The sequence below is a fragment of the Phaethon aethereus genome, assembly GCF_964289735.1.
Source record: "Phaethon aethereus genome assembly, chromosome: 5".
NCBI classification, from domain to species: Eukaryota; Metazoa; Chordata; class Aves; order Phaethontiformes; family Phaethontidae; genus Phaethon; species Phaethon aethereus.
The window spans coordinates 8,704,683-8,723,435 of NC_138579.1; the positions used below are offsets into that span (position 1 = coordinate 8,704,683).

At 39.8% G+C, this 18,753-nt stretch overlaps 1 protein-coding gene across 1 annotated transcript in view; it reads right to left on the reverse strand.

Annotated features, from left to right (window-relative positions):
• Positions 1–18,753, reverse strand: part of KCNH5 (potassium voltage-gated channel subfamily H member 5) — a gene marked incomplete at its 3' end in the record, with an annotated part of 164,145 nt that overhangs the window by 94,705 nt on the left and 50,687 nt on the right. Inside the window, exon 7 of the mRNA XM_082000469.1 lies at positions 7,898–8,327. Within this exon, the coding sequence (XP_081856595.1) occupies positions 7,898–8,327 (430 nt within the window). The remainder of the gene's footprint in view (positions 1–7,897; positions 8,328–18,753) is intronic.

The window sequence follows — 18,753 nt, forward strand, 5'->3', positions numbered from 1 at the left end:
GGGACACTTCCTAAAACAACTTGTATCCTCACTCTGCTGCCCATCCTAACAACTTTCCATACATTCTGGTTGATAAACCATAGCACTTGTCTGCAAGTAAAGTTAGGCCAATATTAAGGAGATTTAAAAGAAAATACCTGTTTTACCCGCTGAAAAGCAGTGCCCACTGAGGAGCAGGATCAGGCAGGATCTACCTGAGTAACTGGCCTCACTTACTTGGGGAACTCTCCGCTTGGAATGCCAACCACACACAGGTATTCTCTCACGAGTGTACAAAATTAAGCCCTGCAGATTTCCAAGGATCTCTGTGCAGACACAGGCCTCGATCACTCACTCTGCTTGCTGAAACTTCAGAACAGAAAAACACAAACAATCTCCCTAGCCCCTTCCATCCAAGTGGTATGATACCTTGGGGGTTATCTTTTATCTAAGATTTGTTTATCCCTCTAGCACAATATGCTATAAAGCTGTGCTGTGTTGTGAGCTAGTCAGATATATTTGCTGATCTAGTTGGATTAATTAAAACTTTTTACTTCCTGAGAGATACAGATGTTATGAGTAATCCAGGACAACCTGATAATCCCTCTGGGACCATCTCAGGTGGTTGCTTGCACTGTATGTGAGCCAGAGCACTGTGTAAAGCTTGATTTTCCACATTTATGTATCATTTATCTAACAGCAATTTTCAGTTGTTTTAAATAACACAGCTCAATAGCATGAAATAACATTTCTTTCTTCATTCTTACCTCTCCCACTCACTGCCCCATCTCTCTTGATACCATAAATTCATTTAAACATATCAAGCCAATAATAATAAAAGGCTTATATAAACACACGCTAGCTATAACCTTGCAAAAAAAAAATCCCATAATGCTTCCCAAGGAGGCTATTTTACAGTTTTAAAGCTCTTTATATAAAAAGACACGTTTTTGCTATAAACTAGAATGTGAATATCAAAAAAACTACTGCCATGTCAGAGTTAAAGTAAAGCAAGGCGCATATGCCCCCAATGGTGCTTCTGCCAATTACCCTTGTATCCACCCCAATCTTAGTCTTAGAATGAAGTTTCACGACAAAGTGGATGATGCTAGATCTTTTACTCCCAAATATTAATTTGTTTTTTACTGTAGGCTACTGGTAGGTTTATACTCTAAGCCTTTTCCATGCAGCTGTTCAGAGAATATTGAGATTGTCACATTCGGCTGCTGCACTGAGACCAATACCCTGCCTGGAAACACTTCATCTGCTCCAGCTGCGAGACACAACTGAGATTGCTTATAATTAAAAGATATCACAGAAAAATCTTCATACTCTTGCTTTGTGGAGCTGATAGCACTTGGACTATGGTTCATCAGCCAAAAAGTGTCAAGCTGCCTTTTTCAATGGCACTTAAAAGGGGAAATTTCCACTTGCAAGGCAACTTCATGTAACTTTCTGTGTCACTTCCTTCTGTTTGCACTCATGGGTAAATGCAAATGAGCAGTTTTACTCTCTCTTGATTTGGACATTAAAGAATTTATCACCTTTCTCATTGTCTCATCTGAAATACCAGACTAATAAAATTATCCCCAGTTTCACTTATAACTTGCATCACTCAGTTCTGCAGAAATATTTACCCCTAGTCTTTTAGATGTCCTGCTGCCTTTTGAGAACCTTTCTTCAAGCTCTGCAATATCAAGCTATGCTTGTTCCAAAGACAAGGGGTAGGGGTGATGCACAGCTTTATTTCTGGTATTTCATCCAGAGGGATACTGGTGACAAGGCCAAATGCCAACCTGCCCAAAACAAGACAGCTAGAAATACACCCAAATCCGCCCTTCTGGGAAAATCTTTGGCACTCTGTCTCAATGTTTAAAACCACTCTGGGTCAAGCAGTTTGTTACTGCAAGGGAGTCCCCACATCAACACCTCCTCCTCCATTAGCCCTACATCTCTTAGAAGTCCAATTAGAAATGAATTACCTCCTCCAGACAATCCCCACCACCCCTAAATAAAACGCTCTGTCTTTGAGATGTAGTTATTAATGCACAGCTGAGTTTGCCACCTTTCCGGGTGGATGCATGCTTGGCCAGAGGAGCAGGAGGGAAGCAGTTGTACACAGAAGAGCTCCTAGCTTGGAAGCATCTTTGTGCCCTCCTCTTAATAGCCTCAATCAGGGCAGTTTTGTCAAAATGTGTAGTAGATTCACACTGTACAATGTAAGAAGACCATGAAGAACTGAGAAGCTTCTTCATCCTTCCTTCACTGGGCCAAATTCTGTAGGACATTAAAACTCAAGTCCAACCTGGCAACAACTGCAAGCGATCCCTCCAGGGGGTGTAGGCTGCCACCCGGCTCCCCGGCCACTTCACACCGATCGTTGTGGAAGCGTCCTGCACCCCACCTGCCAAACACGGTTCGGGGGTTACATCTGTATGTAGCTGAAGCAATTAATAGCTCGTTAGCAGAGCCATGCTCTTGTTCAAAGGGACATGTTTCCCTCCACTGGCCCACATTTTAAGAAACTGTAAGGAGCAGCACAAAAATTGGCACAAGTCCTCTACTGCTGAAGAGGTCAAAACCTTCTGCAGCTCCTGGGTGGGTGGTGCAGAGCTGTGTCTCTTCCATACCCCACATTTCTGCAGAAAAAAATTGCCCTTACACAGGACTGACTTCTGTAGGACACCCTTAGAGCAGAGTTGGATTTCAACCACAGCTAAACGCTCAAGCCTATGAATTCCTACAGATGTAAAGCCTTCTCACATTACTGTCTGTTGCTGTGAAAAATATGATTTAATCTACATTACTGGCAACGATTTTTGCTAGAAGGTGCTATCTTACACATACATTTTCCTCAGGATCAAAAACTTAATCCTATGGACTCTTGGGATTGCTTGTCTGGAAGTCTGCCAGACAAGTGCTTTCCTACAATTATACACTGTTGTGTCAGCGCGTGGGCTTAGCCACTGCTTAACAAATTTACTAGATAAACCTCCATGATTCATACAAACAGCACTCAAGTGGCTAACTACCATATATTGGCAGGGAACCGACGAACGTTACTTGAACAATGAAAGAACCCTCTTGAATAATGAATTAGGTTTTGGCAGATCAATGGAGAGATGACTGACACTCCACGTCAGTCCATGTCACTACTCCAAAACAAGAGCTGAGCAGCAGCAAGAAGGGCTGCCACAAGCAACAATATGGGGGGCTTTAGAACGAGAGATGGCTCAGATGAGAGCATCTCACCCGATCTCAACAGGAAAGAGCTTGTCCTATGCTCCCTGTTTCGTAAAAATAAAAGCAGAGCAGGGTATCAAGAGGAACCCACCCACGCCCTCCTTCATCAGCTCTCCCCTGAACAACAACAACCTGGGGTCAAAGTGACAGCAATCACGTCTGTTTTCTTTTCCAATGTGCAAATCATCATCCTGGGTATTTTTAAGATGAAAACAAGAAGTCAGCATTTCAAGCCATGAAATTAGAAACCAATTATCAGAAAGAGCTGTCTAGAAATTACTCCAATAGCTGGCAGAAATGACCAGTTTTCCAGAGAAGGTATCCTGTACAATCACCACGACAAATTCTCCTGCTCATACAGAAAAACAATTTGAATTAACAAGCCTGTCTTCACATAATTTAAAACCAGTCATTGAAAAATAATGTCTCCCCTGCAACCGCCTCCCCCTAACTCCGGAAGTAAATAGAAGACAAAGCAGGCTATGTATGCGAGAGAGAAGTATCTCCCTAAAGCAAGAACGTCAAAACACCCTTTCTCAACTCTTCTGGGCACTCACAGATGACTAAGAGATTCTGCTGGGACTTTCACATCTTGAAAAACAGTAAAGTATTCAACATTCATTGACACTCCTGCCTTCAGTATCTTGTTCTGACCTTCCCTTGCAGCAAGGATCGTCAGAGCATTTCAGCCACCAGTGAATATACTGGATTTCTATTATTGCTTAGATGAAGCACGCGCTGGGTTGGGCCCACTCGGCTGGACAAATAACCTCACGTAAATGCCATATTTATGGGGCTGGACTGACTCTGCAATTCGCCCCACGTCATTCACAGCAACGTCATTGTTGCACATGGACCCGGGCAAACCAATGGCCCCAGGTTACACAAGGAGCATGCAGAAGTGTAGCAGAGACCTTCTGAGCTGCAAGCTGGGAAGCTGGCCACTTTTCTCCCAGCGGAAGCACAGGAGGGAAGAAGGCATACGGCAGTACACAAACTCTTGTGGTCTAGACGTTCATGCTTGTTTCTTCAGAAAAACTCTCCTGAATTCTGCAGGCTCTTTCGCCCTGCCATAATGCCACCTTCCCCAAAATGTCTTTTCCCTTTTACAGACCTTCTGCTCACTGAAGCCCTGGTTGTGCCGAGTTGCAAGACAGTAATGCTGTACAAACCAAAAGTAGCTTTCTCATTTCTTCCTTAATATATTCCTTCTTGTAAAAGGCACGAAACCAGCTAGTTTTACATCTACACCTATGGCTAAGCTGCAGAAGCCTAAAACCTGCCTGAGGACTGAGCTAGGGCAACATGCGGCAGCAGGGACCGAGTTTCCCGATAGAGGCTGTGAGCTGACAGAAGATAATGGGAGCTTTACAAGAAAGGTCCTTCCTGAGTGATAAATTACTCCTGGTCCATTCAGAGGATCTGACGGAACTACCTATTTGTTCTGTTCTGTGCAGAGAGGGGACAAAATGACCTATATCAACACAAAAGGAGCTATAAAAATCAGATTTTCAATGCATATTCAGCAACCCTAGGCAGCAAATGCAGAATAGGTATTTAAACAATAACCCTTGTAAAAACCATGCTCCCTTGTCACAGGATGCTTTATGTTTTCTATTTTTAGTTTTTCAAGCGCCAAGAAACAACAGTAAAAATATTGCTGAACAGCACCAGACACCAAGAAAAAGCAAGTGAGGCAAAAAGAAATCTGAAGGAAAGTCCACAAGATGAGGTTAAGTTATTCAAAACTCTCTTTCCTGCAAGAGGAGTGATGTATTTCAGCCTAAATATCCCACCCGATTCTGTCCTCAGTGAACAACCAAGTGATAAGCTGCCAATCAAACCGAAAAGCATCCCCATTCATCTGGGTTTCCCCCGCCACCACCCCGCACCGAGCAATGCTTTATCAGCAGCGACAGAATCTTAATTTGGCTATTCTTAACAAGTACACCATTTTGCAATCCTGCCCACCAGAAGGATTTGCAAATCTCTCCAAATACTCCTCCCAGGTCCTGATAACTTTGCCAGCGTGAATAGGAAACTTCTGGCTTGCAGAACAAGCCGCTGCTAGCTGGCAACGCAGCGAAGATTTTCTTCCATATCTGAAGTTTGCATGAGTAGGCAGCTGGGATTGTGATGAATTACTATCTCCGATTCCAGTGCTAAGTTTAAGACATTTATTTGGCAATATCAACTATTGGTATTAGCAAACTCCTTCAGGAAAACTGTCAAAGGTGTTTTAGAGTCTCTCTCTGCTAATATAAGGAGTTAGTTCAGGGACCAGAGTTTTTTACTGATTGAACTGTAATTGAAGTTTGCAGAATTTTTACCTCAAAACACTGTTTCAAAAGAAAAAACGAAACATCTTGTTTTGAAAACAACTCAATTTTCAGTTCTTACTTACACCTTTTCTTGGGGCCAAATCCTTTTCCCAAGCTCACTGGCCACTTGGCCTGAGAAATTGCATTTTCCATCAGCTATTTGTCGTGCCTTCCTGTCCCGTTTTGGTGTTCAGGCTGTCATGTTTTTGGTAGCTGGCACTGCAAAGTGTGTTTATACAACCCTGCAGGTCTGATCTCTTTGCAGGAATATTGCAAGTATAAAGCCCATGAGAACTATCTATTTGGAAGCTGACATATTTTCTAGCCAGTATTCAATCAACCAAGCAACTGCTTTAGATTTTGGGAGCAGTCATCATATTTTACATGCATGAATTGAAAATCTTCAAATCTTCATTGATATGTTGGCAAAAGATTCAATCATTTGATCATAATTGAGCATTTTTTCACTTGCAAATAATCTAAAAAGGTTTCTTCTGTCTGTAGCATTCCTGCATGCCACAACGCTCTTCACCCCACTCACAAGAGAAGACACATTTATTCTGATGGCATCATTTTTATGCAATAAGCAACTTAACTCTCCTTTTGCCACGCTTTTGAATTTTAGATTCTAGTTTTGAATTTGCCCAAAAGCCTATAAACCTACTCATGGTTTTCCACCTACTAAGCTTACAGGTACCACTTATAAATTTGACATGTACATTTAATAATTCTCTAGGTAACTTTTATAAAAACTATTAAAATCAGCCAATGGCACATACAGAGGTGGTTGTAAATGTCAACTCTGATACTGCTATGTACATTCCCCATCTTTAACATGTGTTTCAGAGATGAAAAAGCAAGAGTACAATCCACCCATAACAAATACAAAGCAGGTTACAAGCTCCATTTCCTTTTCACTTACTGAAGCCATGTACATATTTTTAATTACTATTATTAATATTATTATTATTATTCATTATGCTTTTATGGCTCGCACCCTACCCTAAATCATTTACCACGGCTGTTTATTTCCCTCTGTGGGACCCTCCTCTGGAGAGCAACAGAAGTCCCCACAAAAGACAAGGGAAGTAAATATTACAATATTTTAAATGTTCTATATCCCCTGTATTCTCCAAATCCCCAGCCTTCTGTAAATACCACAAAGCACTTTCAACAAATGGCTAATCAGCACCTATAGGTTTTCTATGGCCGAGCTCATTAATGCTCTAGCTTGGGGATTTGCTTTTTATGGACTTCGAAACGTTTTGAAACACATCAACCCATCACGTAAAGCTGCTGTTCAGCAGAAATTTCATTGCACCACACTGCAAACAGAGCCCTAAAACTGCAACCTCTCTTTTTAAAAAGCATTTAAAAATCTCCAAACAAATGGCTTTAATCTTCTATAAGATCTACAAAGACTGTAGCAAGAAAACTTCCTTTTTATAGTTCAGTATTTCTCTGAGATGAGCTCAAAGTGTTAGCTGAGATAATTATCAAGGAGATTATGCAGATCTTATTCTCAAAAGGTTTTGTTTGCTCTCTTGTTACATAATTGCTTAGTGTTTGTATGGAGCTCAGAAAATAGAAAGCGTCACAGAAATACCAAGAATTATTTATTTAACAGAAAAATAATTCTTCCAAATGACAGTAACATTTTCAGCAGTCTTTACTATATTTTGAAGATTTCTGTTAACCTGGAGAGCTGCTCGGTGATCTAACCTTGGCAGCACGTGAAATGAGAAATATGCCTTACCATTATTGTTTTTAGAGTATTTCAGCAGAGCTGCAGAACAGCAGGAAGCAGAGAAAAGGTGCAATATAGTGTCTTATGATTTCCTTTGCGCCTAGCTTTGCTGGTGACAAAGGTCACCACATTCAGGAGAAAAAATCAGGACTTGCTGTAAATCACTAAATGTTTCAAGAATTGGCTAAAACCACCTCAAATGTTTCTAAACTTGTGCAAGTTTATAAGCAAAACTCAGTCAGACTAACTGAATTTGAATATACATTGTAACTTTTAACCAAATTCCAGCCAAGACCTTTCAAACACGATCAAAGCCATCTTTAAAGCATAAAGAAGAGGTCCTGATCCCAATACAAAATTGTCATTGGGCACACTTATAAACATACTACACTTGTTTGTTTGGTCTCGTAAACAATTTAAAAGGTACAGCAACTACACAATTTCAGTTCCTGTTTTCAATAATTCCAGGTTCATTTCATGATGATTTACAAGTGCTTCAGATTGTTTAGGATGTCAAGAAAGCTCACAGCAAGTGTGCTATGCAACCATCACACTAGCTATACAACTACCTTTTGCTTAAACACAATAAAAATCAAATTCTACTTACAGCCAACCATCATCATGGCCACTGAAAAAATCTTCTCTCCATCAGTGGTTGGTGCTATGTTTCCAAATCCTATCGTTGTAAGGCTTGTCATGGTAAAGTAGAGAGACGATATGTACAAGGAGTCTTTACTGGGTCCTCCTTCCCACTGCCCTGAGCCAGTGGCGTTGTATCGATACGGTGTCCCGATACTCAGTGCCAATTGGTAGAGCCAGCTATCTGTTTTGATTGTATTAGTGACTTCATCTATAACTTCGTAGTCCCCGATGCTGTACCATATGCAGGCTAGCCAGTGGGCCACCAGTCCAAATACACACACCAACAGTACCAGTACAGCAGCACCATATTCCAGGTAATGGTCCAGCTTCCTGGCAACTCGACCGAGTCGTAGAAGACGCACCACTTTTAATGAACTGAAGAGGCTACTGATCCCCTAGAAAAGAATAAAAATTATTATTTCAGCTGAAATATCCTGAGAGAGGTTAACACAGAAGGCTGTACAGTGATTCCTGAGTCTGCTTTAAATCCTTGTATACAATTTTTTCATGCTCCAGATGACAGACTACAAGATCAAACTCTCCCCCCTCTCCAATAATTTTGTCCTCATCAGGGTAAATCAAGTTTGGCACTCATTAGGTGGATAAATTACCTCGTTCAAGCTCAGGCTTTCCAAGTAATAGAAGACTTCTGTGAAATCCAAAGTGAGAAATGGCACGTTTATTACAAAAAGGAGGGATTCAATACTTCACTTCTGTTTGAAGTAAACAGAAGACTCTGCTTTGACCTCTAGGAGGTCAGACGTGGTGGAAGAGCAGTCATAGATAGAACTACACAATCCAAGTAGAGTCTTCTCAAAGCTTCTCAGAGAACAACTGTACTCTATTAAATCCAAGCAAAGGATTGCTATTCTGACCAAAGCAGGGGTCCACCTACTTCAACAACCCTCAGCACTAACAGATGCTCAAGAGAAACATCAGAAAGTAATTGTAACGGGTAACTACAGAGAAATCTGCCTATTGTTCCTCCCATCCATCAGAGAGTAGCTGGGTAACTTCCTATAGTCCAACAGTTTCCACCTCATGTTATCCTTCACCACAGATAATATAATGGGATATTTTGTCATTTATAAGGTGCCTCACTGACTGAACATGGAACTAACAACTGTGGGCATATCACCTTTCTGAGTGAGGGTACGACAGACCAGAAGGCACCGGCAAGAGAGCCACATGCCTTTGCATATAGGGTTAATTGCCATTCTGATCAACAGACATTGCAGATATTTTCCAAAAGCAAATGTTTGTTCAGTGTTTTTTTTTTTTCACGCAAGATAAATGAAGTACAAATAAATGGAAGTACAAATATTTAGGGAACAGAAGCACAGGGACCATCAAAAAGTTAATAGAAACATCTGAGAGGGAACAAGAAATGTGTATGTCCTCCTCAAAGCACAAATGATTTGCCATGTATTTTAATAGAGTTTATAGATGCAGAAAGAGAAGAAAAATATGTTCCTGATCTATTGCAATCCCACGATATACCTAACTTCTGCATTAAATTAATTAGTGGCTGAAAATAGAAGGTTTGCAAAGGAGGGTTTCTAATATAAAACATTCAGAAGCTGAAGACATTTAATTTAAAGTAGAAATTAAGACGTAGAAAGCAATGAGGCAAACATTCCTAGTTACTGTGCCAAGATTAAATTGCCCTTTTCTATGCATCATTATCGAATCAGTCTAGTCAAAACACTGGCTAATTATATTATCAAACAGTAAAAGACTGGAGTTTCTGGAGTTTTCCATACCAGAAAAACATTAATCTCTTTTGCACCTTTGTTTCTTTTCACAACTAACGTTTGAAGGGTAACATACACCTGATATTTCTGGATGTAATCTGTTCAACAAAGTTCTTGTATGCTTTTCAAATCCTGTTGGAATTTGTTTCAGATCCCCAAATCCTTAATAAATTGAAGTTCTATATTTGCATTCAAGCTCTCATGATGACTAATACCATGGAGGAAGTGGAATTTTCCCATTTTGATTTCTGTATTTTGCATTTACACAAGACACAGATCTAATTTATCATTCTTATTTCCAGTTATATCTACTTATTTGCTTTTGGGATATATGTCTGTGAGGCACTTTGAGCAGCCAACTTGTCCAATAAACTGGGAAGTCCCATACAATGTTCATTAGACAATGGTCTAGGGTCAGTGGACTACTGAATGGGAGCCACACCACACAGAAATAGTATCCACATTAAAAAAAGACAGAGTAGTTTAGCAGTGTATTTCATAAAATTAATCTGCAGTGCGTTTCATGAATTAGCCCCGATTCTGAAAGTTTACAACTTGCTGTGAAATCAGAGGAAGAAAACAGCAGCGTGGTTTTTTGTAGGATCACATCCTATTGCGCTGGTCAAGATGTGCATTATTTCTGTTATTTTCCATGTCGCTGTTCATGACCAAGATTAAGGCTAGGAAAAGAGTTAGACACCTGGAATCTAAACTTGGGAGTCCCCTTTTTGAACCAGTAGTTGAAGTTTGTCCCAGTGGCAAGGCTTACACTGCACTTTCTACTGCAAAAACCCAAACTGAGAGTAAACCCGTGATCAGGAGAGTTTACAGTCTGACACTCCACTCTCCATCCATATTATAGCTTCTCTCTCTAAGTTATGTGAACAGTTTAGCAGTTGTACAACTAATATAAAAATAGCACTTATTTCAAAGTCTGGGAGAAAGTTTGTGCTGTGATTATTTTTTTTCCTAAGCACAGATAACAATCATATCTCTTATGTATATAACAAAGAGAAATGTTTCTTTTTATCTGGCATTGAAATGCACTCTTTCCGAAGAGTAATTCATTTAAGTAAGTTTCACTGTAAGTCTGAAAGCCAGTGCAGTCTGACCCACTACTTTAAGGCCAAAAAATCAGAGATATATTTATTGAGCATTCACATTTTGTGTCTAATCTTGCAAAATATAAAGATAATTTTGGAAGCTTTAAAAGTTTATTCCATAAAACACTACCTTGCAAAGAGCAATTAAGCCCATACTAAATGAACATGTGATGCATCGTGCTGTTGGGGTACTGGGTTGGGTCAAGCTGGTACCTTTATACTTAAAATGATGATAAATGCCAAATTGTTAATACACAAAGCTCTGGCTAAGATTCAGCAATGATCTCTTCGGTGGAAATTATGTGAAAGACTAACTGCCTTGAATTACGTTTGGGCTATTAAGAAATTTAGTGTTCTAAACTCAACTGATTGCTGTCTGCCTCTAATTTAATTTTTTTTTAACTGTATTTATGCTCCATAATGAATATTTTGGAAATCCTTCTGCTAAAGGATAAGCATCTGCTCTAACTGAAGTAACCTCAGCATCCAAGGAACAGAGAAGTGATTAGAAACCTTGAATGGAGTACGTAATCCCACTTGGCACTAGCATCGTGCCAAATAATGCATGTTTTTGATACTGAAGATCCAACCTTCTGGGAGGAGCATTTGTCACCCTATTGCCTTATTTAGTCAATTGGGCCAGTTGTAATACCTGCTGGTCATTGTTCTCTGACTGAAAATATCTCATCATATTATGAACCATCCAATCCTGCCCCTTGAGGTTTTGACTAATGTATTTGATCGTATCTTATGAGGACATTCAGCTTGCTCATCTTCAATCATCTCAGCTGTAAAAATCTTTTAACGGAAAAACTATGTACTCCAGAATTGCATTTTGTGTGTCAAGTTTGGAACCAAATTCCTATCTGATACACATAATCGACTTAAGTGTTACAAGTGTGAGCCACAGGAGACTTTGCCACTGACTTCTAAGGCCATTGGGTCAGGGGAGGACACAAGCAGTAGCTCTGAACCAGTCCTTTTTTTATCACCATTTCTCTTTATCAGACAGCTGAAGCCACCACAAAGGATGTAGACAATGTCAAATTTATCCAGAAAGACATTTCTGAGGAATGGATGTTCAACTTTGGAATTAAATTAGCCGTTCATGATTAAACAAAGCCCAAGTTTATTGACATAAGCACCTTGCAAAGTCTGTGTTCTCAATTTCTCTTGATATACTAAGAAAGGAAATTCAGTTTGCTAGTGGAGGCACAAGTGATGACAACACTCAATCTGAAATGCAGCGGGATCACTCCTTCCTATTAAAATTACCTGAAACTTGCCATTTCAGATCCTAGATGTTACCACATTGTCAAACTTCAGTCTGCCTGGATAAAAGAACTGTCTAAGCTGTGTGTCTGCATCTGGCTAAACTTTTCTGACCACAAGGCTGAGAAAGATGTTTCTTGCAATTGCAATACACGTCATGGGAACAGACCTCTGCACCTCCAGCGAGAACAGGGAGCTAAGCTCTCTTGTGCATAATGAATCCTTGATAAGCCAGGCAATAGGCAGGATGAAGCTGTCAAAGTCATGTTATACAGGGGTCAAGAGCCAAACATGCAAGAGGATAAAGGGAACATAGTCACCAAATAAAAATGAAGGTTAACAAGTGCAGGAAATCATCCAAGTTAGAATCAGAGTTAGCATTCTCGAGATGTCCTCCTAAACCTAAACCTCCTCTCTAAAGGAAAGAGAGAGTGGAGTCTGTTCAACACTAAAGGAGCAAGAGAATACCAGAGCTGCATCTTTGTAAAAGATGTAAAAGATTTAATCAGCTGGTTACTTGCTAATCTAATAAGTCTTTTCTGCAGTAGGAAATTATTGCATAAATGTTTAAAAAGGTAAAATAAAAACAAAAACAGCCATTAATTTCTACCACCTAAATGTACTAAAATCTGCTTAAACCTCAAAATTAAATCCCAGTATGCTGAAATGGTAAGTTAGTGCATAAGGTTTTTCTTCTATTAGGGAACAATGTGTTTTTAAGTCTAGGCACTTTTTCGATTAGATTTCACTCCATGATTTTTTAGATATTTGTTGTTAGCTGTGGGCATATATGCAATAGCAACAAAAAAATTAAACATGCATTTTAAATGTGTTCTAAAACCGAAATCTTCCCGGCTCTGAAAATGGGGTTCAGTACTGCATCATCTAACAGAAAACTGTCTCAGAAAAGGTCAAAGGGAAAAAAAAAGAAGAGCTTTTCACTATGATTTGATGTTCAGCACACTGTTGTTCTGAAGAATTTCTGGAGTGGCCAAGAACCCGAGCCGGGAACTTTCTATGAAATGCTGTAGGGCATGTTGCCACTGCAGGAAAAGGTGTGACTGCAGTATATACAGACCTTCTTAAGCTAAATTTAAGCTAATATGCTCAGAGTTGCGAGACGCAAGCAATTACAGCAACCTGCATTCAGCAAAACTAGCCATTAAAGTGAAGAAATCCTCGGAGGAGTTTGCAGCCCAGCCTGAGCTCTTTACCTCCGTGCAAGAGCAAAATGGTTTCATGTAAGTTGAGCTCGAGCACACCTGCACAAGCCACAGCCACCCCATGACTGAGGTCTAACCACCCTGCTGGGGTGGGATTCATCGCACATAATGCTGCAACCTTATGGCCAACCATCCAGCCTATGTGAATTGTCCAGCCTTCCTCCCCGGTGAGTGGAGAGAGAAGCGTGTTAGAAGAGTGATTCACCCAGTCCCTCTCAGACAGCCGGGGATGGATGAATCACCTCCCGGAGCTGTCTCGCTCCCCTCCCACTGAATACAAGGAAGCTGAAGCCTATCACTTACACAGCGTACGGCAGGAGGAATTAACCCCATCCTTAGAAGTCTGGATAGTCCGGATCTGGGCAGCATCCAAACCTGTACTATGTTATTACAGGGATCGATATTACGCAGCACTAACTCACAATGTGAGACTTATCTTTCTTGATGTGAGCTTGGAGAATAAATGCTATTAATAACAGTAGATTTTCTGTAGATGCAGTAGCATGCTTATTTCTCCATTGAACAGCCCATTACTCCACAGAAAGTGATGCTACACTACATTTGGTTCTGATAGGATTTTGCAGGCGGCCTCATTGGCTTGAAGAAGGAATTGAATCAGTTCATAAAAAAATGAACAATCACAAAGTAAACTGGACTGGGGTTCTTGATCTCAAAAGAGCAAGAACTGGTAAATTATAAATGACAGTATGTTGAACTATAGACAATAATAAGTGAAGACAAATGGACTGTGAGAGAGAGGAGAGTCAGACACCCGGCAGCAGAGGACACCTGGAATGTCCTTACATTGAAAGGCAGAAAATATCCAGAGGTTGTATTTCAAAGAAAGGGAAAAACTTGTAAAGCTGGGCATCAGTTATAAATGCATAAATAATCACCCAAAGGAAGAAAAGAGAAACAGAGAACTGACAATATGTAAGAAATAAAAAACTGATCAACAGAAAGCTAGACCTGAAAGGGCAAAAGGAATAGGGATAAAGTGAGAATTGCCAAACGTCAGGTTGAACCCTTCCATGTAAAGAACATTGAAACAAATACCCAAAGATTCTTCACGTTCATAAATTAAAAAAAAAAAAAAAAAAAACACAAACCAACAAAAGTAATCAACGTGCAATGAAGTAAAAATAATCCAGGCTTGGGCTAAAAATTAAATTAATTCTTAGCTTCAGTTTTCAAAGATGATATTGATGTTTTCCAGAAAAGCTAATGCATCAAAAAGACATAAACAGATACATTACCTGAACAAACGTTAAGGGAAAGAGTAATTAAAAACATTGAGATAAATCAAAATGCAATCTGTGCAGCAATAGGTTTGCTAAGCTTAGGTTAGCTGGGATCTAGCCAAGTTTTCCTGATAGCTTTCTCTGATAACACATACCATTTTCTAAAGAAAATACTGTATACTTCAGTAACACAAGGGGTGAAATTGTTAGGAAACACAGAAAAAACAGGGATCACAACTGGGATTGTAAGGTGACTGAAGAACTTGTGAAAAGGATGGCAAAACCAACATTTTTTCACCACAATTCCAAAACATAACCTCACACTAGCTTCCATGAAGAAAATTAACTCTATCCCAGTTGAAACCAGGACAAAACCATTAAAAGGAAGTCTAACAAGGGTTACAAGAGGCAATTATTGGTGATTTCCCTCGTTTCTTAGTGAAGTAAGCAGAAATCTTACATGGACACAAAATCTGCTGATAAAACACCTTTGGAACACACTGTCAGTGCAAAGAATAACTGGGTGGGAATAAAGGAAAATGTGATAAAGCTTAACAATACACAGTCTCAACACATCCATTACAGGGCAAATTAACAAAAATTTCTATAACTACAAAGATCTTTAGCTGAAGGTTACTGAGAAAAAGAAATATTTGAGTATATGGGTTAATTCCACAGTGATTCAGAGAAATCAGTGGGTTGCACTCACAGAAGAGGTTAATCCAGTTCCAGGACAGATCAGCTGAGTGTTTCCACTATCAAGAGGAAAAGCCAAACCCCAATTACAAAGTGAAGATGAATTTTCAGCCTGGAATAATACATACAGCTCTGCCCTAATGAGATGTGTTCAAACTTAACTGCATGCAGAGAGAGCCAGCTGGAACGACCAAGAAAATTTTCATAAAATTTAATAAATGAGGTTTCTAGACAAGATCAGTTTACTTAGAATAAGGAAAGGAAAATAGGCGTGTTTATGCAGGGGTGGGGGGACACGCTCTTCGTAGCACATGGAAGAGATAAACATGAGGGAACAAAAAGAAATATTTAACCAGGAAGGCTGGCACAGGGACAAAAGCGCAGACCGCAACTTAAGACAGATTTGCAGACACCAGAAGTTAAGGTGGATTTTGACCGGTTTATGGGAAGGGTGCTACAACGAACCTGCCCACCAAAGCCAATGACTCAGTGACTCAAAATGTCCCTGTGAGTTTTACCCCTATTCTTTTTTTCTGCTTTCATTTTTATCCTTTGAAAAGTTGAAGTGAGGCAAATACAGTCTCAAGGGCAGGATGCTTCTCATCTCAGCCCAAACCATACCGCGGTGCGGTCTGCATCTGAGCCAGTCACACTAGCGTGTCATTACAGTCAATGGTGAGAAATAGGTGTTTTAGGTCTGAGGAGTCACCCTGCCCTGTTCTGGAGATGCATCTTAGAACATGAGGAGCCATACCCTAAACGTGCCTGTATCTCCTTGTGGACTATGCCAGGCCCTGTGTTTCATCAGATGAATCCCATGCTTAGTACGTTTTGAACCACAGTCCAAATACTTTATTAAAAGAAGCATGGGCAAAACTTTCATTACCTTTCCCTCACCAGAAGTAATTATACACACAAAAAAAATCTCACCCAAATGAATCACTTAGCTGATTATGTAAAAGCAAGGTATAGCTCAGCATTTAGTACTGAAGCAGTGAAAAAGGCACCATTTTTGTAAACCTTGAGCAATCTGCGCTGAGTAGTTGTTACATGATGGTATGCAATGCGAAAGAAAACAAAGTGCCTACAGATTTTGGGAACACCTGAAACGGTGAGGCTTGCCAACATGAACGGGTGAGCCTGCAGGCACATACCCAGAAGGTATGCACTGTTCTGTGCAGTGCAGGAGGAGTGTTTGGGAGGATGTATAGGCTGTTGGAAATTTAACCAGCAAATCATTCCCAAAAGAAATTTTTGAGTTTAGCTACTTCAATAGAGCTCAGCTCTAAAATCCCAGGTTAGCTCCTTAATGCTTCTTTACTGGAGTTAATGTTAAAATAAATCTTCCAACATATCTCAGAAACCCTTCATTTCAGGTAAACAATTAGTGTAATAAAGTCGCATAGTTACAAATCAAATGCTGGAACGAGTGAAATAAAAAAAGCAACATTTCTGATTTATCACCACTTAAAGAACTGAATTTAGGCTTTCATTCATTTATGTAAATCCACACGGGAGTACAGGGCTTTGCTTCTGCACAAGCTATCTAGATCATGGGTCCAGATACAAGCAGAGCCCATTTAATACTTGACCCTGCACCACTGGAGGCAATGGGAGTAGTGACTGCAATGACCTCAAAATTGAGTCCTTACAGCAAAAGAAAGCAAGCAGGTTTTCTCATGCAGTCTCTGAAAGCACCTCTAAATTTATTGCTTGAGATTTATCTTTTTTTCCAGAAGGATGGGGGAGCTTTTTGTATTTTTTTTCCCCCTAACACAAATGTCAATAAGCTATAACATTACAAATAAACTTCTAGTGAATGGTTTATGGCACAACTACACAATGCAGTACATTTCAAATGGTGAATAACTGTGGTTATAAAAAGAATTTCAAATATATTTGATTTCAAAATATTTCTTCTAGATTCAAGTTAAGAGGGGGATGTGTCATCTTGCACTATTTATTTTTTAGTGCATCAGCGTACCCAACTGGGGAAAAAAAGAGAATGATATCATGAAATCTGATAATTTTCACTTTATGGGAGGGAGAGGAAGTTGTGTCACATCGGTTGGGACAGCTTCTGAGCAGGGTACTGAACTTAGCTAATAGTTCAATGACAGCAAGACACTACAAATTTCTTATGCCAATATAGGAATAAAAAGAGAAGAAATATCTGGAGAGAGTAACCTGAGCTGCAATGTTTCTGCAAGTACTGCTGGAACTACATATCCCTGACACCAAGGGGTAGACGTAACACCAACCCAGTCTTGAATAAAATACAGACTCACACCAAGTTACAAGGCTGTCTCACTAGTAAAACTTTACTATTTCTAATATTAGCCATGCAGTTAGTTTCTCCAAGGCTGTACCTTGGCTCCATTTTGTGCAGAGCCCGTCCCTAAGCCTGTGACTCTTTTCCTCCCATTGACAGCTGTCCACAGCAATCTCGGTAATGTGGATTTTCACTACTCCCATTATTTCAGAAAGTATCTGACCAGATTATTTCATTTGCCTCATCTCCTTTGAAAGCCTTCCTCTCCTTTGCGAGTGAAGGGATCACACAGGACTTGAAGCTTCCCTTGAAAGTACTCCACACACAGTTTGCCCCAACTGGACTCTGTATCGTTTAATATGGCTCTGACTAAAGATTTGAATTAAATTAAATGGCTTGAACCCAACATCTGCTTCCCAGTAACATATACAACACATTTAAAAAAAAAAAAAAAAAAAAAGAAAAAGCAAAAAAGACCACCGAGACATATAATTGTAGTTCAGTATGCCATGGTGCAATTCTGCAACTAAATGCAATAGGGGTGATAGGGGTGAATAAGTGACAGAGGTGAATATGGTTGACCACCTATATAATATATGCCTAAGGTGGATACATTTATATTTGGACACGGTAACCAAGCCATTGCATTATTATACTGCAGGTTTCTGCACACTACAGCAGGATGACAGTATTCTTCATATTTAATTGCCTTCTGACTGCATAACAAAGGGGAAAATGCCAGGTCCCAGGCTTAGTGCCTCTGTTATGTTGCTAGCAGTTTTCATCATACTTTAACACTCGTCTACAGCAGGGATTTAGTTCTGGGAATTATTTTCTCCATGTCAACCACTTAGATTTAAGAAAAAGTCTACTGCTAGCTACCTATTTCAGAGCCAAAACCACCTTCCTGAAACACACCAATTTATCTTCCCCTTTCCTGAAAAGGGAATGTTTGCAGTAAAGCACAGCAGATGTGAATATGGCCAAACTGGCTAAACTTGTTGTATCAGCTTTTAGTTGCTTTCAATGTACAGACTTTGCTATTTTAGTTGCTATTAACTGCAGTGATGCAAAGTAGTTTCTGCCATCGCCGAAATAGATCGATAATAGCAATTAAAAGAAGATTACAATTACAAGGATTCTGTGCCTTAATATGTCCTGCACAAATCACTAAATTTTAAAGGCCATTGGGTCATGTAGTCTTAAATTATTAAACAACAGACATAGAACTTCAGAGTTTTAGGTCATTTAAATTCGTCT